General features: G+C 37.9%; 1 protein-coding gene across 1 annotated transcript in view; it reads left to right on the forward strand.

Annotated features, from left to right (window-relative positions):
* HSD17B4 (hydroxysteroid 17-beta dehydrogenase 4) overlaps window positions 1–24,821 on the forward strand; it is a 93,891-nt gene that overhangs the window by 30,885 nt on the left and 38,185 nt on the right. Inside the window, exons 9-15 of the mRNA XM_066274157.1 lie at window positions 2,762–2,853; window positions 7,068–7,092; window positions 13,740–13,868; window positions 17,068–17,174; window positions 18,898–19,134; window positions 21,804–21,855; window positions 24,343–24,414. Coding sequence (XP_066130254.1) covers window positions 2,762–2,853; window positions 7,068–7,092; window positions 13,740–13,868; window positions 17,068–17,174; window positions 18,898–19,134; window positions 21,804–21,855; window positions 24,343–24,414 — 714 coding nt within the window. The remainder of the gene's footprint in view (window positions 1–2,761; window positions 2,854–7,067; window positions 7,093–13,739; window positions 13,869–17,067; window positions 17,175–18,897; window positions 19,135–21,803; window positions 21,856–24,342; window positions 24,415–24,821) is intronic.

The raw sequence follows: 24,821 nt of genomic DNA on the forward strand, positions 1-24,821 counted from the left end.
ATTTTAAAAGGGGTTAAGCCAGTGTACTATTCAACAGTGGTTACAGAGTTCTTATTGATTTCTGCTTGGGTAGGAGTTTTCCAGGGTCAGCTCAGGCTCTACAGTTCTCTAGAAGAATTCACAGAACTCTCAGACAAAGCTGTTATCCTCATGGTTATGGTTTGTTACAGTGAAAAGATGAGGAGTAAAATCAGCAAAGGGCAAAGGCATATGGGGTGAAAAATTCAGGAGAAACCTTCATGAACGCTGTAGAGCAGGGGTCCCCAAACTACGACCTGTGCGGGCTGCATGCGGCCCTGAGGCCATTTATCCAACCCCCGCTGCACTTCCGGAAGGGGCACCTCTTTCATTGGTGGTCAGTGAGAGGAGCATAGTTCCCATTGAAATACTGGTCATGGCCCTGGCCGGTTGGCTCAGTGGTAGAATGTTGGCCTGGCGTGCAGGAGTCCCGGGTTCGATTCCTGGCCAGGGCACACAGGAGAAGCGCCCATCTGCTTCTCCACCCCTCCCCCTCTCCTTCCTCTCTGTCTCTTTCTTCCCCTCCCGCAGCCAAGGCTCCATTGGAGCAAAGTTGGCCCGGGTGCTGGGGATGGCTCTGTGGCCTCTGCCTCAGGCACTAAAATGGCTCTGGATGCAACAGAGCGACACCCCAGAGAGGCAGAGCATCACCCCCTGGTGGGCATGCTGGGTGGATCCCGGTTGGGCGCATGTGGGAGTCTGTCTGACTGCCTCCCCATTCCCAGCTTCAGAAAAATGCAAAAAAAAAAAAAAAGAAAAGAAAAGAAAAGAAATACTGGTCAGTTTGTTGATTTAAATTTACTTGTTCTTTATTTTAAATATTGTATTTGTTCCCGTTTTGTTTTTTTACTTTAAAATAAGATATGTGCAGTGTGCATAGGGATTTGTTCATAGTTTTTTTATAGTCCGGCCCTCCAACGGTCTGAAGGATAGTGAACTGGCCCCCTGTGTAAAAAGTTTGGGGACCCCTGCTGTAGAGTGTTGCCAGCCAGGGAGGCTCCCCTGAGCCTTGTTGTCCAGGCTTTTTATTGGAAGTCAGTCATGTAAGCTTGCAGATCCTGAGTGACTTACCTCAGCTACTTGGACTCTATCCCCTCTGAACAAAAACAGGTTCCACCATAAGCCACGTTGTTAGCATAAACCATCTGATCAAACTGGTTGTTTGTGGCCCAAGGCCTCACGCATACAGTAAAACTCTTCTTAGGCAGCATAGACCAAGGCTCAGAGCGAACCCCTCAGGAGCTCTGAAGACAGATGTTCTTGGGATTGTGCAAAGTTTAGCCCTAGTTACTGAGTTAACCCTTTCCTATATCCTGGTCCTTCCCATAACTTAGCATTGTTAATATATGCCAATCTAGTAAGACTAAAATTATATCTCATTGTAATATTCTCTGGAATTTCACTTATCTCCTTCATCCTGTTTTTTGTTTATAAGATTGGGTATAATATGATGCTAGCTAACCCAGGAGTTTGGAATGTGTTTCGAGTACTGGGAAGCAAGGATGTTTACTTACATTATTAATGACAATATCTGAAATAAAATGTGACATGTTCTATTCTTTTTTTTCACTGAAGGTAATAGTTGATGATTTGGATTTCATTGATGTGTTAATTGTTGCATTCAATACTATTGATATAAAGTTAGTGAACTTAAACATCTGAATATATATACATCTATCCTTTCACATTCCATTTTGCAATTGATATCTAAAGGAAGTCAGGGGAGTGTTATATATTGAGATGAATGATCTGTAGGTTAAGAATTTGTTTTATTGTGTAATTTGAGATGGTTGAAGTCTCTCTTTGGTTTTCTCATGCTTATAACAGAGGGAGAACAGTATACTATTAGATTGTTTTACATATTTAAGAGCTTTTAGAGGCTAAAAAGTGAAAAGTTTTTGGAGCCGCTTTTTAATTTACAGGTACTATAAATATCATTGTTACTTTAGTGTATTAATATAAAATTACATTTTATCATTTCACAATTAAACATTGCAATTGTTTGATTTTTTAAAGATTATAAAGTATATTAACAAATTGTATCTCATTTGATCCTTGAACAACTTGATGGAATAGGCAGGGAAAGCATTTTACTTACAGAGAAGACGCATGTCTGGGGGAACTGGGTGATGTGCTCCAGTCCTAAATTGCCTGCATGGCAGGCTCGCAGTAAAACCCAGGTCGTCTTACTACATGGTAGGACCTTTCTGCTCTGTTAAGATGCTCACAGAGAGGATGCAATGGAAAAATATTTCTTACACTTTGTTACTCATCAGTAATGGTTGCAAAGTTCATTTCACATCCTTAACTTACTGGCATTACAATTGTCAAGGCCGTTTTTCTTCTAGCTTCTGGTTAAATAGTTGAGAGAGCAAAATAGTTTTGGGAATGAATGGTACCTGAGTACCTTATGTTAGATATAGCTTTGCTCACCGTCTTTGACTAGGCAGCTCTAACTTGTCTTCTCCTGAATAGTGTTACCTATTTTGAAGGGTATTTCTGATGTATTTAAAATTAGAAGCTTGAGAAAGCTTTAGGAATATCTCTATTGGAATGGAAAACGTTATTTTTAAAGCCTTTAATGTTACACTAATTAATTATGTACATCTAATTTTGTTCTTTTTATTGAAAATGCCTCTGAATTGCCTATAATTTTGTAAGTAAGAAATTTTCAGAAAGTAAAATAATTGCTTGAATATGTATATATTCTTGTTTATAAACTTTTTGGGGGTATTTCTTTCAGATGTTTTGGAAGCTCTGAAGCCAGATTATGTGGCCCCCCTGGTCCTTTGGCTTTGCCATGAGAGCTGTGAGGAAAACGGTGGCTTGTTTGAGGTATTCTGTACCTTCCTGCTTTCTTTCAAAGCAATATTTGTGTAATTAAATATAAAAGGTTATTTAAAAATTAGTATTTTCCAGTTGCTCACATTTGTTAAGAATCTGCGTCAGTGGTTTTTTTTTTATAAATAAATTTTTATTAATTTTAATGGGGTGACATCAGTAAATCAGGGTACATATATTCAAAGAAAACATGTCCAGGTTATCTTGTCATTCAGTTGTGCGGCATACCCATCACCTAAAGTCAGATTGTCCTCTGTCACCTTCTATTTAGTTTTCTTGGTGCCCCCCTGCCCTCCCCCTCTTCCTCCTTCCCTCTCCCCGCCCCCCTTACCACCACACTCTTGTCCATGTCTCTTGGTCTTGTTTTTATGTCCCACCAATGTGTGGAATCATGCAGTTCTTGGTGCATCAGCTGATTTTTAAAAATATTATGATTATATTATAATTAAGGAACGTGTTGACAGATGTCCTGTTTTGAGAAAGTAACTGCAAATTTATAAATTCTCTTTTTACTTTGTTCTTCATTTTTGAAACTCTTAAGAAATGAAAATACGCATGGTTTGGTGTGCTTTGCTAAAGAGATCAAGTTTCATTTGGTTTGAGAAGCTCAATGGTAAAGTGGGAAGATTAGCTTAGGGTTAGAGTCAGCCAGGCCAGACTGTGAAGTTTTGTTCTGGAAATTGCTGGCTTGCTGGAATTTTGTACAGATTAATCTCCCTGAGCATTAGTTTTCTGGTGTTTTATTGTGGCAACTAGAAATCATACTTTTAAACTCTTAGCATAGAACATAGTACATAATACATAGCTGTTACCACACAATTTTAAATATTATGTCAGTATTGTGGGAATTTAGTCTGGGTGTGATAGATCAGTAAACACAACTTACTATTTATCTTAACTTTAAAAATAAACTCCTTTTCCTTGTTGCAAAGTGTTAATTTAAAAATAAACACCACATATAATTCCACCATCCTTTGAGATCCATAGTCAAAGTCCTTTTTAGATTTCTTTATGACACTTTATATAGTACATTTTGGATTTCTCATTTGAATTTGAGCTCTTCCTTTCTAGCATGAACTGTTATATTTTATGCACCGCTTTCCTTTGATTATCTGTAGCAGTGTACCTGTTGTATGAGCAATTCTATGATATCTAGAAATATTTTTTGGTAGGAAAATAACCTGACTCTCTCTTATTTTTTTTTTTTTTTTGTATTTTTCCAAAGTGAGGGGGGTCAGAGAGACAGACTCCCACATGTGCCCAACCGGGATCCACCTGGCATGCCCACCAGGGGGCGATGCTCGGCCCCTCTGGGGCTTTGCTCCACTGTAGTCAGAGCCATTTAGCACCTGAGGCAGAGACCATGGGGCCATCCTCAGTGCCCGGGCCATCTTTGCTCCAGTGAGGCCTTGGCTGTGGGAGAGGAAGACAGAGAAAGAGAAAAAGGAGAGGTGGAAGGTTGGAGAAGCAGATGGGTCTTCTGTGTGCCCTGGCCAGGAATCGAACCTGGGACTTCCACATACCGGGTCTATTCTCTACTGCTGAGCCAACTGGCCAGGGCCAATCTGACTTGGTTTTAAGTGAATAATATATTAACCTGATTTATTTAAATAAAAATCTGATAAGTAATTAAAAACAATCTACATGTGTTTAAGCAGATATATGTGCCTCTATTGTTTGGATCAAAACCATTGAATGTGAATTGTGAAAAATTAGATGTGGAAAGAACTTTACAACTCTAAATTTACAGAAGAGGACAATTTGATAATATCAGGCTCAATATTTGGCTTCCTGTTTTTTATCTCAGGGAATTTTTTAAAAAACCTTTTTATCAATCAATCAATCAATCAGAAGTCTTTTTATCTTTTATAGTTATATTTATTATTAAGTCTTTTTTTTTTCTTAGCAAGAAAGAGTGGGCCCTGGCCGGTTGGCTCAGCGGTAGAGCGTCGGCCTGGCGTGCAGGGGACCCGGGTTTGATTCCTGGCCAGGGCACATAGGAGAAGCGCCCATTTGCTTCTCCACCCCCACCCCTCCTTCCTCTCTGTCTCTCTCTTCCCCTCCCGCAGCCAAGGCTCCATTGGAGCAAAGATGGCCCGGGCGCTGGGGATGGCTCCTTGGCCTCTGCCCCAGGCGCTAGAGTGGCTCTGGTCGCGGCAGAGCGATGCCCTGGAGGGGCAGAGCATCGCCCCCTGGTGGGCAGAGCATCGCCCCTGGTGGGCGTGCCGGGTGGATCCCGGTCTGGCGCATGCGGGAGTCTGTCTGACTCTCTCTCCCCGTTTCCAGCTTCAGAAAAATACAAAAAAGAAAAAAAGAAAAAAAAAAAAGAAAGAAAGAGTGACAGAGACAAAAAGCATCAAGTGGTAGTTGTGGCATTTTAATTGTTCATTGATTACTTTTCACTGTCTTACCGGCAGTGACCGCCTTGCTCGAGCCAGTGACCCCTTGCTCAAGCCAACGACCATGGGATCATGCTGATGATCCCATGCTCAAGCCGGCAACTCTACACTCAAGCCAGATGAGCTGTGCTCTGGCCAACATCCTTGGGGTTTTGAACCTGGGACCTTAGTATCCTAGGTCAATGCTCTAGCCACTGGGCCATCACCAGTCATGCTGTTTATTATTAATTCTGTGAACAAAAATAATACATGCTTTTTGTATATGCATATAAATATACACATACATAAAATATGCAGAAAATTTGTAGAAGAAAAAATTACCCATGGTATTACTAATAATATTCTTATATATTGTCTTCCAGTTTTTTATTAGATGTACATTTTACACTAATAGTTTTTTATATATACTCATTTTACACACATACTCAAACATACACAGTTAGGATCATGTATAGATGAAGTTTTGTATGTTGTTTTCTTGTGAACATTTTTAGTGAAGGACATTTGGTATGCATGATTGATAAACATAGGAAGACGTGTGTGTAATATCCTGACTTAGATCTTGAATGTAAATTTCCACTTCATTTGTAAAACCTAGTAGATAATTGGAATAGTAGATACAGATTCTTTGGCTCAGCTAAAGCTGTTGTTTGTAGCCCCTGAGAGGAGCTTGTACTTCGTTGCTTCTCTCCCAAAATACAAAAGATGGTTATCTCTTTTGACTATTGCCAAAACCACTGCTGATTTATTTACTCTGACAGCATCAGCTCTGATTGGTCTATTGTAAAAAGTGTGGGCATATTAAATATAAAGGCAAAGGGTGATTAAAAAGTCATACCCTCGAGCCTATAGCCACTAAGATGTGTCCTGTCTACTGATAAACTTTCTTCTGTCATACGTGTGAAGAATTCTTAGGATGAGTTCTGGCACATTGTAGTTGCTTTATTTGAAGAGATGACAGATTTTCTTTACAGCAAACATTTTCTTCTGATGATATCTTTGATGGCCTCTAGAAAATAATTCATCTTTCTGTGTGGCAGTTAATATATTTGGTTATTTGCTTTATTTTCATATAAAGATGTTTCATTAAAATGACTATCCGTAGTTCATTAAGTCAGATCCAGGCTTTATTTTTCTTTGCTTTTTAATATTTTTATTCACTAGGATTTCCTAGAGGGATGTGTATTTCAAGCCTGTGATGTGCTAGGCAGATTTACTATTTATATTTAACCTTCGTGGTTACCACATGAAGAGCGTATTATCACCTTTATGTTACCCAAATGGAAACTTGGATTTAGGGACGTCACATAATTTGACCGTGGTCACACAGCTAGTCAGTAGAAGAACTGGTATCAAACCTTGGTTTCTGATATCAGAGCAGTGCTTTGCTACTACATCATGCTGCTTTTTCTACTCTGATAACATGAGCAGTGCAGCCAGTGGATTTTTTTTAAATTAATTAATTAATTTATTCATTATTAGAGAGGAGAAACAAAGGGAGAAAGAGGAGAGAGAGACAGAGAGAGAGAAGGGGGGAGGAGCTGGAAGCATCAACTCCCATATGTGCCTTGACCAGGCAAGCCCAGGGTTTTGAACCGGCGATCTCAGCATTTCCAGGTAGATGCTTTATCCACTGCGCCACCACAGGTCAGGCTGCAGCCAGTGGATTTTTGTAGAGCTGTATTATTTTTATCCACTCATCTGATATTCTAGTATTCTTAGTAAGATAGCTGCCTGTTTTTTTAATTTTAAACATTCTATTAGTGATTTCACATTAGATGATATAACTTTTTTCCCTCTTTTTGGTAGGTTGGAGCAGGATGGATTGGAAAATGTAAGTCTGTTTTGCCATACATTATTTCCATTTCTTTAAACCTGTGTACATATTAGAGCTGGATAAAGATCTTGTTAAATGCCTAGCCATTGGATCTAGTGCACACATATTCAGACTTAAACATTGTTACACCAGCAGGTGTTCTAAGACCTGGAGGTGGTGCTGCTGGCCTGTGGCTTTCCTTTCTGTTGGCAGCTGTTACTGAGGATTTGCCTTTTCTTGTTCAGAGCTGTCTCTTCCTTCAGACACACAGTCCCCGTACTGATGTTTGTCCTCCCACGTCTCTGGCATCTCACATGCTTGTTCTCACTATGTCAGCAGAGACATGAGTGGGAGGGAGGGCTGTTTTTGAAAAGATGGGAAGAGCCACAGCGGGCAAGTTTTCTGGTTCTCTCATTTAATTCTTTTCTTCCTTGGAGCATGAGGCATTGGGAGGAGACAGAGAGGAGTCACCTGGACAGTTTTGTGGCACAGAAATTGCAACTGATTTGTCGAAACGATTCCCCTTCAGCCTCATAGTGAATGACTTTGGCTTCAGCCCTCTCTTACTCTAGCCCTTACACTTTATGAGCTTCAAATTGGATAATTGCTCTAAGGCAGTTTTTTTAACTTTGTGAAAATTCCAATGTCCCAGTGTATGGTTTTAGTTGGCTAGGGCTATCAAAATTAATTGAATTATTTAAAAGGTACCATTACTAGAGGGCATAGTTACAATATATTGTAGACTATCAATATTTTCTTTTTTTTTTTTTTTTTTAAATAAATTTTTATTAATGTTAATGGGATGACATTAATATTTCAGGGTACATATATTCAAAGAAAACATGTCTAGGTTATCTTGTCATTAAATTATGTTGCATACCCCTCACCCAGAGTCAGATTGTCCTCCGTCACCCTCTGTCTAGTTTTCTCTGTGCCCCTCCCCCTCCCCCTAACTCTCTCCCTCCCTCCCTCCTGCATCCTCCCTCCCCCCCCACCCCTGGTAACCACCACTCTCTTGTCCATGTCTCTCAGTCTCGTTTTTGTATTCCACCAATGTATGGAATCATGTAGTTCTTGTTTTTTTCTGATTTACTTATTTCACTCAGTATGATGTTATCAAGATCCCACCATTTTGCTGTAAATGATCTGATGTCATCATTTCTTATGGCTGAGTAGTATTCCATAGTGTATATGTGCCACATCTTCTTTATCCAGTCTTCTATTGAAGGGCTTTTTGGTTGTTTCCATGTCTTGGCCACTGTGAACAGTGCTGCAATGAACATAGGGCTACATGTGTCTTTACGTATCAATGATTCTGAGGTTTTGGGGTATATACCCAGTAGAGGGATTGCTGGGTCATAAGGTAGTTCTATTTGCAGTTTTTTGAGGAACCACCATACTTTCCTCCATAATGGTTGTACTACTTTACATTCCCACCAACAGTGTATGAGGGTTCCTTTTTCTCCGCAGCCTCTCCAACACTTGCTATTACCCGTCTTGTTGATAATAGCTAATCTAACAGGGGTGAGGTGGTATCTCATTGTAGTTTTGATTTGCATTTCTCTAATAACTAATGAAGCTGAGCATCTTTTCATATATCTGTTGGCCATTTGTATTTCTTCCTGGGAGAAGTGTCTGTTCATGTCCTCTTCCCATTTTTTTTATTGGATTGTTTGTTTGTTGTTGAGTTTTATGAGTTCTTTGTAAATTTTGGATATTAGGCCCTTATCTGAGCTATTGTTTGAAAATATCAGTTCCCATTTAGTTGGCTGTCTGTTTATTTTGGTATCGGTTTCTCTTGCTGAGCAAAAACTTTTTATTCTGATGTAGTCCCATTCATTTATCTTTGCCTTCACTTCTCTTGCCATTGGAGTCAAGTTCATAAAATGTTCTTTAAAACCCAGGTCCATGAGTTGAGTACCTATGTCTTCTTCTATGTACTTTATTGTTTCAGATCTTATATTTAGGTCTTTGATCCATTTTGAATTAATTTTAGTACACGGGGACAGGCTGTAGTCGAGTTTCATTCTTTTGCATGTGGCTTTTCAGTTTTCCCAACACCATTTGTTGAAGAGGCTTTCTTTTCTCCATTTTGCGTTGTTGGCCCCCTTATCAAAGATTATTTGACCATATATATGTGGTTTTATTTCTGGGCTTTCTATTCTGTTCCATTGGTCTGAGTGTCTATTTTTCCGCCAGTACCATACAGTTTTGATTATTGTGGCCCTATAATATAGTTTAAAGTCAGGTATTGTAATGCCCCCAGCTTCATTCTTTTTCCTTAGGATTGTTTTGGCTATTCGGGGTTTTTTATAGTTCCATATAAATCTTATGATTTTTTGTTCCATTTCTTTAAAAAATGTCATAGGAATTTTGATGGGAATTGCATTAAATTTATATATTACTTTGGGTAATATGGCCATTTTAATTATATTTATTCTTCCTATCCAAGAACAAGGAATATTTTTCCATCTCATTGTGTCTTTTTCTATTTCTCTTAGCAATGTCTTGTAGTTTTCGTTATATAGGTCCTTTACATTCTTTGTTATGTTTATTCCTAGGTATTTTATTTTTTTTGTTGTAATCGTGAAGGGGATTATTTTTTTGAGTTCATTTTCTAATATTTCATTGTTGGCATATAGAAAGGCTATGGACTTTTGTATGTTGATTTTGTATCCTGCGACCTTACTTAATTGGTTTATTGTTTCTAGTAATTTTTTTGTGGAGTCCTTTGGGTTTTCGATGTATAGGATCATATCATCAGCAAAAAGTGATACCTTTACTTCTTCTTTTCCGATATGGATGCCTTTTATTTCTTTGTCTTGTCTGATTGCTCTGGCCAGAACTTCTAGCACCACGTTAAATAAGAGTGGAGAGAGTGGACAACCCTGTCTTGTTCCTGATTTAAGGTGGAAAGTCCTCAGTTTTATGCCATTTAATATGATGTTGGCTGATGGTTTATCATATATGGCCTTTATCATGTTGAGATATTTTCCTTCTATACCCATTTTGTTGAGAGTCTTAAACATAAAATTGTGTTGTATTTTATCGAAAGCCTTTTCTGCGTCTATTGATAAGATCATGTGGTTTTTGTTCTTTGTTTTGTTGATATGGTGTATTACGTTAACCGTTTTACGTATGTTGAACCATCCTTGAGATTCTGGGATGAATCCCACTTGATCATGATGTATTATTTTTTTAATATATTGTTGTATTCGATTTGCCAGTATTTTGTTTAGTATTTTAGCATCTGTATTCATTAGAGATATTGGTCTGTAGTTTTCTTTCTTTGTGCCATCCTTGCCTGGTTTTGGTATGAGGGTTATGTTGGCCTCATAAAATGTGTTTGGAAGTATTGCTTCTTCTTCAATTTTTTGGAAGACTTTGAGTAGAATAGGAACCAAGTCTTCTTTGAATGTTTGATAGAATTCACTAGTATAACCGTCTGGGCCTGGACTTTTATTTTTTGGGGAGGTTTTTAATAGTTTTTTCTATTTCCTCCCTGCTGATTGGTCTGTTTAGGTTTTCTGCTTCTTCATGACTCAGTCTAGGAAGGTTGTATTGTTCTAGGAATTTATCCATTTCTTCTAGATTGTTGTATTTGGTGGCATATAGTTTTTCATAGTATTCTACAATAATTCTTTGTATATCTATGATGTCTGTGGTGATTTCTCCTCTTTCATTTTGGATTTTATTTATTTGAGTCCTGTGTCTTTTTTCCTTGGTGAATCTTGCCAAGGGTTTGTCGATTTTGTTGATCTTTTCAAAGAACCAGCTCCTTGTTTTATTGATTTTTTCTATAGTCTTTCTGTTCTCTATTTTGTTTATTTCTGCTCTGATTTTTATTATCTCCTTTCTTCGACTGGTTTTGGGTTGTCTTTGTTCTTCTTTTTCTAGCTCCTTAAGGTGTGAAGTTAAGTGGTTTACTTCAGCTCTCTCTTGTTTGTTCATATAGACCTGAAGTGATATGAACTTTCCTCTTATTACTGCTTTTGCTGCATCCCAGAGATTCTGATATGTCGTATTTTCATTTTCATTTGTCTGTATATATCTTTTGATCTCTGCACTTATTTCTTCTTTGACCCATTCATTTTTTAGAAGTATGTTGTTTAGTTTCCATAATTTTGTGGGTTTTTCCTCCTTTTTTTTACAGTTGAATTCTAGTTTCAAGGCTTTATGATCAGAAAATATGCTTGGTACAATTTCAATTTTTCTAAATTTGCTGATATTGTCTTTGTGGCCCAACATATGGTCAATTCTTGAGAATGTTCCATGTACACTAGAGAAAAATGTATACTCTGTTGCTTTGGGATGAAGTGTCCTGTAGATGTCTATCATATCCAGGTGTTGTAGTATTTCGTTTAAGGCCACTATATCTTTATTGATTCTCAGTTTGGATGACCGATCTAGAGCCGTCAGCGGTGTATTGAGGTCTCCAATTATGATTGTATTTTTGTCAGTTTTTGTTTTAAGGTCAATAAGTAGCTGTCTTATATATTTTGGTGCTCCTTGGTTTGGTGCATATATATTAAGGATTGTTATGTCTTCTTGATTCAGTGTCCCCTTAATCATTATGAAATGACCATTTTTGTCTCTGAGTACTTTTTTTGTCTTATAGTCAGCATTATCAGATATGAGTATTGCTACACCTGCTTTTTTTTGGGTGTTGTTTGCTTGGAGTATTGTTTTCCAGCCTTTCACTTTGAATTTGTTTTTATCCTTGTTACTTAGATGAGTTTCTTGTAGGCAGCATACAGTTGGATTTTCTTTTTTAATCCATTCTGCTACTCTGTGTCTTTTTATTGGTAAGTTTAATCCATTTACATTTAGTGTAATTATTGACACTTGTGGATTCCCTGTTGCCATTTTATAAATTGCTTTCTGTTAGTTTTGTATCTTGTTTGATTCTTCTTTTTTGTTTTTCTATCATTTGTTTTTGTTTGTTTGTATTCCATACTTCTTTCTTCTGTTGCTACCTTTTTTAAGTCAAGTGTTTTTGTGGTGGTTTTTTCAAGGGTGGTTACCATTAAGTAATGAAAAGGGTACCTACCATATTCATTGTAGTACCCTTTCTTATGAGTATTTCTGCGCTTCATCGTCCTTTGCTACTGTTAATCTTCATCCTTTCTCCCCCTTTTTTTCTTTTGTTGTCACAGTTTAAGTTTGGTTTTATTGTTTTCTTGGTGGAGCTGTTACTTGTGGTTTTGTTTTCTTTTGTTCTTTGAATCTGGTTGGAAAACCCCCTTTAGTATTTCCTGGAGTGGGGGCTTTCTGATGATAAATTCTCTCATCTTTTCTGTATTTGTGAATATTTTTATATCTCCTTATCTTATCAATTAGAGCCCCGTGGGTGCGTAGATTTCGTGGGTTAAGCTAATTTCAGTGATTGGGGTGGTTGCCGGCACTCCCCGGGACGCAGCGCGGGCAGCTGCACGCGTGGGTTGACTCACCACAGGCGTATTCCCTCCTCAGCAACAGTCCTTTTGCTTTCAGTGTGTGTGTGGAACTCTAGGATGCTCCGAAGATAAATTTTTCTGTTTCTAGTTGACAAATTTGTTGAGATTTTGGGGAGATCTGTCGGACGCGCTGCTCACTGCGCCATCTTCGTGACGTCACTCGACTATCAATATTTTCATTTGTTCTTTCCAATTATTAAAGTGACATATTACTCAGGCATTTAAAAAAAAGACTTTATTGATTTTACAGGGAGAGGAGGGGGGGATGGAGCGAGAAATATCAACTCACATTTGCTTTACTTTAGTTGTTCACTGATTGATTGCTTGTATATTTCTTGATGGGGGAAGCCCAGGGTTTCTAATCGGCCACCTCAGGGTTCCAGATGAATGCTCCATCCTCTGTACCACCACAGATCAGGTATTATTCAAGCATTTTTAAATGTCTTATGACATCAGTTTAAGAAAGAAGATCAATTGACACAATAAAAGCTATGTCTTTATCAATAGGAAAGCTCTAGAAGCAGTCATTTTTGTCATTCTCCAAGATAAGTCTTCAGTTTAATAATCATCAAAGTCTGACCATTATGTTTAAATAAGATTACTAGTGGTTATTTATTTCTCAGTCCTTAATAAAAGAAAACTGGTAATTCTCCTCATGGAACTTACACAACTATAATGATATTTGTGAAAATGTGTATTTTAGTTGACTTCCTGTGGAGAAGGTGGAAGAGCAGAGGGAGAAAAAGGGAGAATTATTTGGGAATATCTGAAGTAGTATTTGGTTATCTAGAATTTTTCATGGGTCATCATCACTGGCCCACATTGCTGTTCAACACATCTCTTTCTGTTATCTTGAAGTGTACTTCCTGAATGATCTCTGGTCACGAAGTCAGTTTTTTGGCATGATAATAAACAATTTCACTGTTTGTGATTCAGCATTTTATTCTGCCTTTAGTAGTGTCAAAGTCAGAAGAGATGTTTTTCCTTTAGTTTCAAATATTTTTTTTAATTGACATCTTACTGGGTTTGTTATTTTAGGAAAAATGCATTTTAAGGTATGTAGTAAAATTCTTTAGAAGTTAGAATGCTTCTTCTGAATATTTTTTTTAAAGTTAAAAAATAGTTCAAAGGGCACTTAGGAATTTTACTTTACTTCTGTCTCCACTTAAAACTATGTGCTCAGTATCCTGGTTTTGTTTCTATAACCAGTGCGCTGGGAGCGGAGCCTTGGAGCAATTGTGAGACAGAAGAATCAGCCGATGACTCCTGAGGCAGTGAAGGCTAACTGGGAAAAGATCTGTGACTTTGAAAACGCCAACAAGTTGCGGACAATTCAAGGTAATGAGTCCCACTCAGTCTGGTCCTGGTGGGGGAACCAGAGGCAATCTTTTCTCTCGTGGAATTGCTTTCTATTTTACCTGTGGTGACTTAGACAGTTGAATCATCTACAGCAGTGGTCCCCAACCCCTGGGCCGTGGACCGGTACCAGTCTGTGGGCCATTTGGTACCAGTCCACAGAGAAAGAATAAATAACTTACATTATTTCTGTTTTATTTATATTTAAGTCTGAACGATGTTTTATTTTTAAAAAATGACCAGATTCCTTCTGTTACATCCATCTAAGACTCATTCTTGACACTTGTCTCGGTCACGTGATACATTCATCCATCCCACCCTAAAGGCCGGTCTGTGAAAATATTTTCTGACATTAAACCGGTCCATGGCCCAAAAAAGGTTGGGGACCACTGACCTACAGTTTCTGTTTTAGTAAGAATTCGAACTTCTCAAATTTAATTTATGTATGTCAGTCCTGCTGTCAGTTTTTCATTTTTTTTATAGTCCTATTTTTTTGGTGTGTGCATGGTTGGGGGATGGTATGAAGTGGGTTATACATTTGTGCTTAATTCATGTGGTCCTTATCTGATGGTTGGTTTCAAAGTCTTCCATTCCCTAATGATCTGCACCTTATCTAGTTTATTTAGGGTTATCTCTTTTCTCTCTAGTGAACAGATTTTGCTTGTCTCTGCTACTGTTTCTCTGTCTTTCTAAAATGCCCCTTCCCTTCTTCCTTTTATTGGTACTTTAGAAATACTCAAGGCCCATGGTCAACAAAACCTCTCCTGATATTCTGGGCTTTGTTGATCTCTCTCTTAGCTGAACTCTTACCACTTGAGCATCTTCTAATCATAACTTCTTTCCACTGTGTTTGTTTCATAATTATGTCGTTTCTTAACTGCATAGTAAGTTACTTTGGAGGCTGAGACATGTACTTCTTTTGTATTCAGTGATAGCATAGAAAGGATTTAGTAAATACTTGTGACCTTGACTTGAATCATCAATGATACACCACAGGCATAGATAACCAATAAAAGTTACTTTATTCTTTCCTAGTATAACTCAAGTGCATATAATATATAAAATTTAAAGGACCTTTCTGGGAAATATCATAAATTAGGGTTATTTTACAGAAAACTGCTTTTTTCCTCTTAGCAGTTTTATACTTAAGGTTTGATAGAAGAATGTATCTGAAAAAATGACTCTTCTTTTTTTTTTTTTTCATTTTTCTGAAGCTGGAAACGGGGAGAGACAGTCAGACAGACTCCCGCATGCGCCCGACCGGGATCCACCCGGCACGCCCACCAGGGGCGACGCTCTGCCCACCAGGGGGCGATGCTCTGCCCATCCTGGGCGTCGCCATGTCGCGACCAGAGCCACTCCAGCGCCTGAGGTAGAGGCCACAGAGCCATCCCCAGCGCCCGGGCCATCTTTGCTCCAATGGAGCCTTGGCTGCGGGAGGGGAAGAGAGAGACAGAGAGGAAAGCGCGGCGGAGGGGTGGAGAAGCAAATGGGCGCTTCTCCTGTGTGCCCTGGCCGGGAATCGAACCCGGGTCCTCCGCACGCTAGGCCGACGCTCTACTGCTGAGCCAACCGGCCAGGGCGACTCTTCTTTTTTTTTCTTAATGACACTTTGCTGCCTACTGGTTGCACTTAAATTTTATTATGCTTTTTCTCAGTCAGATAATAATGTAATTCTTGTATCATTAATGATAATGTTTTCTGTATCTTTGTATTTAAGATAACTTTAGTCTGTGAATAACAGTTACCTATCAGTGGAATTGAATGAAAGGAAAAGGGAAGAAATATATCGAAACTTTCCTCTCATGTTCAAGTTCTATTTTATTGCCTTAAAATTATTAAATGAATATAAAGAAAAAGCTAACTAAATGAATTATGTAATTATAAATGACAAGATATGATTAGTATTTGAAGTACAGTTAGAAAAACCCTCACATTTTTAATACAATTGAGAATTTCTAGAGCATCTGTCTATTCCATTTCTCATTTTAGATGATGAACTAAGTCCAGAAAAACTAAATAACTGGTCCCAGCTTTCTCGGTGTTTGAGCCCCGAGTTACTCTGGTTGTTCATCTCTGAGTGCTGTACTTGTAGCCTGTGTCAGGGTGACTTTCAGTTAGATAGGCGCCCGCTAGGCAGCACTCTGGGGCGGCCAGGGAAAGGTTAGTAGGAAGAATTATCTCCACTAGTGTCACCAGGAGTGGCAGATATGTCTGGTCGTCTCATGTTCTGTAGTTTGGTTGTAGTTCTATGAGTTTAGAACGAAGTTCTTACCTCTAAGGTTTTTTAGAGTGGTCCCATAGTCTTCAGAATCATATGGCATATGTGGCTGCTTTTAGACCCCAAAGCAGCAGGTTCCCAACTTGAGTGGAGTCACTGGTCATAGTGATGGTTTTCTCTGGAAGAATTTTTCATACAGTACTGTCTTCAGAGCTACTCCTTGTACAGAGACCTAACGGGTAATTTCGGCACTGTTCCATCCTGAAGAAGGGCTGACGATGGGGAGAGAAGGGAAATTACTTGTCCCTCCACCAGACAGAAATTGCAAGTCTGTGGGCAAGGATCCCACTTTACAGAGTTGGGAATTTTTCAAAGACATTGCAAAGCTCAGAGCCTCCTTAAGACCATAACCTGCAAAGAGTATGTTGGACAATGTCTTGTTTTCCATTGAAAACACCCCCATTATCTGTGGTCTGTTTCAAAGACTTTCACCATTTTTTCCCATAATGGCCTGGCATCGTACATTCAGATCATGAGTGCCAATCCAGAGTCTAGAGCAGGCTTGCTGAGTGTTATAGAATAATTATCAAGCACAGTGATAGTCAACTGGTGTGCTGCAAGAATTTTGGAAACATACACTACCTGACTTATTTAGTCAGGGGCACTGACCTCTTTTCCCTTAGATTGTGAAATAAAAAAATGACAACGGCCAACACAGCAATCTGTTGTGTGAATGAATCTGGTGTGAGTGAATCAAAATTATACCTGTTGTGTTTGGGCTTTTTTTTTTTGACATATTGGCAAAATATATTTTTTGGTATGCCTCAGAGTTTTAGTAGTTAGTTTGTATGTGCCACGAGGTGAAAAAAGTTGAAGGTCACTGATCTAGCACATTGCAGCTTTTCTTAGTCACATCTTTAACAAAAGCATTATTATTGTTATTATCATTTTTTTTTTTAGAATCAACTGGCAGTCTGATGGAAGTTCTAAATAAAATAAATTCAGATGGAGGAGTTTCAACAAATCATACCAGTCATGCGGCATCATCAACAGCTACATCAGGATTTGTAAGTGGGGAGGAAGGTCGAATGCTGTGCCTTCTCTGGAGATCTTTTTATTTTTTCTTTGTTCTTTCCAGTGATACAAAAAGTTATTTTTCCATCTATCAATATACTGTTTAATAGGAAAGATAAGCAACCTCAAAACTTTTCATCAAATATGTATTAAATATTTATGGAATTTGAATGAACAAAAGGCAAAAATATTGAATGTAGACTTTACTTTCTCCTCCTCAGTATACTTAAGACAACTTTTTTTTTTGAGAAAAATTGATAATCTTACTTTAGTCACTATTTTTCTAACTTTTTAGAAAAGGCTAATTTATTTTAGTGCCTCTCTGAGCCATTTCTTTTTCTTTTTTTGTGACAGTGTCAGAGAGACAGAGAGGGACAGATAAGGACAGACAGAAAGGGAGAGAGATGAGAAGCATCAATTCTTTGTTACAGCTCCTTAGTTGTTCATTGACTGCTTTCTCATATGTGCCTTTACTCATATGTACGCGGCTACAGCAGACCGAGTAACCTCTTGCTGAAGCCAGCGACCTTGGGCTCAAGCTGGCGACCTCAGGGTTTCAAACCTGGATCCTCTGCGTCCCAGTCTGATGCTCTATCCACTGCGCCACTGCCTGGTCAGGCTGAGCCATTTCTTTTAAGAGAAAGCATTGATATAATGTGTCTTGGAAATATTTCAACATGGCTACAAGTGAAGAGCTGCTTCACATTGTGTCAGAAATGATGATAGAATTATGGTTATAGTTCATGTGTGAAGCTTGCTAACTTACAATCTCTTGTACTTATCTTAAAAAAATAAAACTTGTAGTGCATGAATAGTAAGAAGTAAGTCATTGGACACATTCGATGTTGGTGTTTTGTGACTCAGGACAGATACAGGATAAAATTAACATTTTAATTCTGAGAATATGATCAGTTTATAAGTGATTTTACTTTAGAATAGAGGTTGGCAACTTCTTTGGTAAACAGCCAGATAACTATTTTAGGCTTTCTGGACCACATACTGTTCTGTCACATACTTGTCTTGATTTTCTTTTTTTCACCAACTGTTTAAAAATGTAAAAATTATTTTTGGTTCTCAGTCATTGGTGACTCCTGCTTTAGAATGAAAGTGATTGAAAATTAAGCATCATTCTTTTATATCATAATATATCACATTAGTTAGGCATGTCATCACTAAATAGAAAAATACAATATCCAATTATATAAAAGACATTATTGAGAAGAGACTTCAGGTAAGATCTCATTTTAACTAAAACCGTATGGGGCAGTCTAATTTGCGGGCATTAAACAGTGTTTTGCTCATCTGTTTATATCTGAATTTTTATACAATAGGTACTATAGGGCAATTTACATTCCTATATATAACAAACTTGTTTATTTTTCTCTTATTTTTGAGTAGCTAATAGTTGTTAATCCAGCATCAGAGACAGGAAAGTTGAAAATGAGACATACTATCTGTTAACAAGAAGTAAGCAATAAAAAAGTACTTATCTGTAAATGAAGTCCTTTTTTACACATTATCTAATTAGTTTCTATTAGAAAATCGAATATAATGAAACAATTATAAAACCCCATCAGATTCATTAAAATGATAATTGTAGTCACATCTTTTCAAAAGCAAAAGTAGGTACATAAGCAATAAATAGTCTTGAAAAGTTAAAATTTTAAAGATTTGACCCAAAGAGTACAAAAATAATTTCTTACAATTGTCCCATAGGATGGAGCTATTGGCCATAAACTTCCTCAGTTTTCCTCTGCTTACACGGAACTGGAAGCAATTATGTATGCTCTAGGAGTGGGGGCCTCGGTCAAGGAGCCCAAGGACATGAAGTTTATCTATGAAGGAGATTCCGACTTCTCCTGTTTGCCTACCTTTGGAGTTATTATAGCACAGAAATCTATAATGGGTGGAGGACTAGCAGAGATTCCTGGGCTTTCAATCAACTTAGCAAAGGTATGCATAATAAAAAAACCTTTATTTTGCCTTTTTTTCTGTTTCTTTAAATATGCTTGATAAGTACCCCATCCTATGTTTGTGTGTGTGTGTATTAGTAAAACAGTTTGTCACGGTTGATTCAGAAGTAAAGAGTTAGCATATATTTTGGTTTTTCTTTTTAAGAAAAAAGAAGAAAGTTAGTTGAATAGGGAAACAAAAAGAAGAAAACCACCGATGTTCAGTCTCACAACCCTGGCATAATGTTATTAATTCTCGCTCAGCCATTTACTTGCTGTTTGACCAAGGGTAAAGCCTGTTTCCTCATCTATAAAATGGATATGATCATCCTGACCTGATGATATTAGTGAAGGAGCCAGCCAGGCAGTTAAGGTAGAAGAGTATTTGAGGCATAAAGAACAAGTGTGAAAAGCCCTGAGGCAGGTGCAGAGCTGGCTTGTCTTTGGAACAGCAATGAGGCCATTATAGCTGTGGAGTGAGCAAGGGGGCAATGGTGGGAGCACAGGCCCTTGTCGTCATTGTAAGGATCTCAGTTTATACTCTCATTAATGAGTGAGGTTATTAAAAACACTTTGAACTGAGGAGTGATAAGGGTTGGCTGTGTTCACTCACAGGCTCAGTTTTGCTGCTGTGTGGAGGATAAATTATATGGGAGCCAAGCATAGAAGCATGGCAACCAGTTAGGAGCCTGAATGACTATAGTCATTCAAGCAAAAGGTACACATGGGGGGAAAGAGAAAGGAGTCAAGGATAAAGGTTTTTAGTTTAGATAACTGAGATAATACATATGTACAGAATGGGGCAAACGTAGGTTTACAGTTGTTTGTATGGAAAATAATACAGTAATTAATAAATAATGATATAAGAGGAAACAGTACAAGTTTTGCATACTTAGAACTGTAAACCTACGTTTGACCCACACTGTATGCATATCTATATGTTATTTATAAGTATATAAACGTTTGAGCTGTATAGTAGTTATATATGGCATTACTATATAAATAAAATGGATATATATAGTTACTTTAAGGTGGGGATAATTAGGAGTTGTTTTGAACAGATTTGAGATGTCTATTAGACATTCAGGTAGAGATACAAAGTTGAGTCTATGAATCTAGAGTTTGGGTAAGGTCTAATTGGGGTTTGCAGCATTGAAGTGATATTTAAGGACATGAGAAGAGCTGAACTCCCCTACTGTGTGAAGGTGAGTAGAGAAGATGCTGAGTCAGGGACCCTGCAGAGTTAGTGGATGAAGAGATGAGGAGAAATTAGCAAGAGAGACTGAGAAGGAATGGCTGGTGAGGTAGGAGTTACAAGGACTCTCAGGAAAATATGGGATTTGGAAAGCCAAGTGAATAAACTGTTTCAAGAAGGAAGGAATGAACAACTGTGAGAACGTTTTTTAGGTGGGGTTTATCTCATTTCTTGGAGTAAGGTTTAGATTATGAGCCCAGTGATAACTGTCGAGTCCTAGGTCATAGAGCTATGGATGATTTCTGCAACTGATTGATTGGGGACCCCATTAAGTGGAGGTTCTGCTAGCCCATTGCTGCTCTGAACTAACAAGAATGTTTTAAAGTATCGCATGAAGTTGAGAGGAGGTTAGAAATGTGCCGAATAGTTTGTTATATAGTTACTTTAGTTATATAGTTCTATATAACTATATGTTCTATAGTTATATAGAAATGTGCCCCCCCCATGGTAATTGCTGCATAGAGTTCTTCAGTTTGCACGATGTCAGAACAAACAAAGCAGATGTCTCCAAATTGTCCTTCAGAGTGGAAAGAAAATCATAAATGGTGTTCAGAGTCTGTGGCCAGGAATGATAGCTATCTTGGAATTTGAGTGTCAGTCTTCCCAACGTGGCGTCTCCAGGCCATGTGGTGCAGTGAGGCCCTCCCATCCCTGCCAGCCCTTGCTCTCTTTCCCCCTGTGGGTTCTGAGCAAGACTGGGAATTAAGCTGTCTCAGGGGCAGTAGAGTCTGGTCATTTGGATGTACGGGTCAGGTTTTGTTTTTCCTATACCCTTGTTTTACTACATATATTTGTATATTACTGTTTCGATTACAAGGAGGTTAAGTGGCTGTGAAGTTAAACAGTGTCCTTAGTATCTACTCTCAGTAGATAATTTACAAGACGTTATATTAAGGAAATATTGGCATTTATTTATTTATTTTGAACATAGTTTTGTTTGTTTGTGAACATAGTTTTGAAAGTTTATGTTTGTGTTTTGGTTGAGTTGTTTGTATTTGGTGTGTGTGACCTGAAAATACTTTACTAGCAGTGGCCAGTTGGTTCATTTTCATTTGACAGATCTTTATTGGATACCAGTATGTTCTAGGTACAGAGATAAGCACTGGAAGGACAGTTTAGTTTAGTGTCTTCATTGGCAAATAATCCGATTATCAGTCAACAAGGATTTATGAATGTCAAGAAAGAAACAAATATAAAATATTATCTCTGCTCCAAAAGACAGTTTTTAGATTGGGTAGCTGATTATTTCTGAGTGTGGTGATTAAGAATTAGAAGCCACACTAGACAATTTGAGGGGAGTAGTGATACGAGCATGTGGACAGTGAAGTGATTAGCATCTTTGATAAGCAGCATCCACAGCAATATCCCATGGGAGAGGAGAGTCTGCTAGTAACATTTTGCTTGTCCTCACATAGATTCTTCATGGGGAGCAGTACCTGGAGTTATATAAACCACTGCCCAGAGCAGGTGAGTACTTGATAGACTGATTACATAGTCACAGCATAATTTTGCTTTCTGGCTAACCTTCCAAACTGTGCCAGTGTGTTAAATTGGCAAAGAGTGATCTAAATAAACCATATCACAAGTTATTTATGTATTTGTTAGCCATTAGAATAGGTTGATATTAAATAATACCTGTTTTGGTTATCTTGAAGTTTGTCCTTTTATAATCTTATTTAATAAATTACTTCAAAATACTAACAATTTATCTTTATTGATGTATGTTTTATTAACAACTGAGAGGAGCATTTTTGTGTTTATGTTCTAAACTTAGTGTTGTGCATCTTCAGTTTTGGTGCTGATTTTTGTATAGAAAACCCTGTTAAAAGGTACAAAAATTTTTGTATCTTTAATAATATTTTATTTTTCTCAGTAATATTTATGCAGTAAAGCTTCTCTTTTTATTCTTTCACTATAATTTAATATATTTGTTTTGTTTTCTACTTTGATGTCAGAATATTGTTTGATTATATACTGACCATATAAGATGGTAAAATACAAAAAAAAATCATTTCATATTATATAATTTAGAGGTCAGCAAGTAGCTAGAATCCTACTTTAATTTTTTCCTCAATCTTCTTATTTTACTAAAAGAAATGATCAGATTTTTTAAAAATTTAATTTAATTTTTTTTATTTATTCATTTTTAGAGAGGAGAGGGAGGGAGAGAGAGAGACAGAGAGGGAGAGACAGGAGAGAGAGACAGAGAAAGAGAAGGGGGGAGGAGCTGGAAGTATCAACTCCCATATGTTCCTTGACCAGGCAAGCCCAGGGTTTCGAACCGGCGACCTCAGCATTTCCAGGTCGACGCTTTATCCACTGTGCCACCACAGGTCAGGCATGATCAGATTTTTAGTGCTTAAGGCTCAGGAGCTTTATTACAGTGCTCGTGTCACTGCGCAAGTCCTCGCTCAGCTGAGGCGCGCAGTGTGTGTTGGCTGTATGCATCAGATATCTGCTGGGTGAAAGGCACAGTATTTGGTTTTAGATGATTTTATAATTTGGGTGCACATTAAGGTCACCTGTTACTACATTATTTTATATTACTTGTTATGTTAAATAAAATACGGGTTCTAGATCCCAACCCTGGAGATTTTGTGTGCATACGTGTGCCATGTTTGCGTGTAGTGGTGGTGATGGTGGAGGCTGGGAAGCGCCCTACATATTTTTTATGCATCCAGCCTAACATGGTTCATGTGGGAACCAGTGTTATAGGGAAATAGAAATGTGTAAGGCAGATTCTGTCATTAAAGATTTTAAATATGAAGAGAGAGACTAGACATATATTCAAAAATGATTGCAACTGAAAAGTGCTTTTAATAGGAATGTGTTGAAAATACGTTTCTTAATTTCTTGTACCTCCTTGGTCTCAAGTTATGTTTCTCATGAATCACTTTTATTACCTCCTGTGCATTTTCTTTAAGTAGTTTTGAAGTTTACTGTGTAATAAACGTAAATATTTAAAATTGAAGATACTTATGGTTTGGAACGTCTCTAAAAACCTGCAGAAAACCAAGGTTTGACTAATATTTGTAATATCTCCGTAACAGACATCAGTTGATGAGACACATGACCTCAAGCATCAGGAGAGTGAAGTCCACATCTCTGTATCTCTTAATAGCTCGTTTGTCAGCATCAGTGGTACTATCACAGGCTGACTTCCTGCTCCTGGGGGTAAAATAGACACATAATTGGATGGAGTGCAAGAAACTTCCTGGCAGCACTCTATCTTCCACCGTGAACTAGAACATGTACCAGTCCGGGTTGTGCTGGTCACTGGATTCACTGAGTTCAAATGTTTAATCTTTATTATGATTCTACTTGATGTCTTTTTTTTTTTTTTTACAGAGACAGAGAGAGTCAGAGAGAGGGATAGATAGGGACAGACAGACAAGGACAGAGAGAGATGAGAAGCATCAGTCATATCAATCATCAGGTTTTCGTTGCGACACCTTAATTGTTCATTGATTGCTTTCTCATATGTGCCTTGACCATGGGCCTTCAGCAGACCGAGTGACCCCTTGCTCGAGCTAGTGACTTTGGGTCCATGCTGGTGAGCTTTTGCTCAAACCAGATGAGCCTGCGCTCAAACTGGTGACCTCGGGGTCTCGAACCTGGGTCTTTCCGCATCCTAATCTGACGCTCTATCCACTGCGCCACCGCCTGGTCAGGCTGATGTCTTTCTTTTTTTATCTCACTACTCTCTCAAGGTAATTTCTGTTATTAGGGAAAAACAATATTTTATCTAGGAAGTGATGACCTACCTCTTATATTGAATTATTCAGCATTATATTAGAACTGTTTCGAACCATAATTTTTAGTTTTGCTGAACTTACAATGGAAATTATGTGAAATTCTCTGATGTTTTAATATAATAATTTATGGTTTTTAACACAATTTATTTACTTATGGTCTTTAAAACAGCCTCTTTATTTGTTTTACTTTTCATTTTAGGAAAACTAAATTGTGAAGCAGTTGTTGCTGATGTCCTAGATAAAGGATCCGGTTTAGTAATTCTTATGGATGGTAACTCATTTCCAGTTCTTATAATATACTGTTAGATCGATAGACTTTGTATGTATAGTACTTTATCAAAGTGATTAGTAACTTGTAGCACTTCTAAAAATTTATAAGTTCTTTCAGAAAGTAAGGGAGGAGGGGAAGAAGAAATAGATTGGGGTAAGGGTAGAGAGAGTGGGGCATTTCAGGGGTTCTCGAGACAGTGTAACCGAAGCACAACAGATACGTGGCTGGTTTGGAGAACATGGAGGAGAATTATCCTTGCTGGAGTATGTTTTTGTCAGGAAGATTACATATACCCCTCCACTGATAATGAGGCAATATTGTAGATATTCTTTTCTATGTTAGCTCTTTGGAACTTGGAACATATTTGACCTCTGAATCATTGTTCTAAATGGTAGTAGGTCCCTAAA

The sequence above is a fragment of the Saccopteryx bilineata genome, chromosome 4 (assembly GCF_036850765.1).
Source record: "Saccopteryx bilineata isolate mSacBil1 chromosome 4, mSacBil1_pri_phased_curated, whole genome shotgun sequence".
In the NCBI taxonomy this organism is placed as follows: domain Eukaryota; kingdom Metazoa; phylum Chordata; class Mammalia; order Chiroptera; family Emballonuridae; genus Saccopteryx; species Saccopteryx bilineata.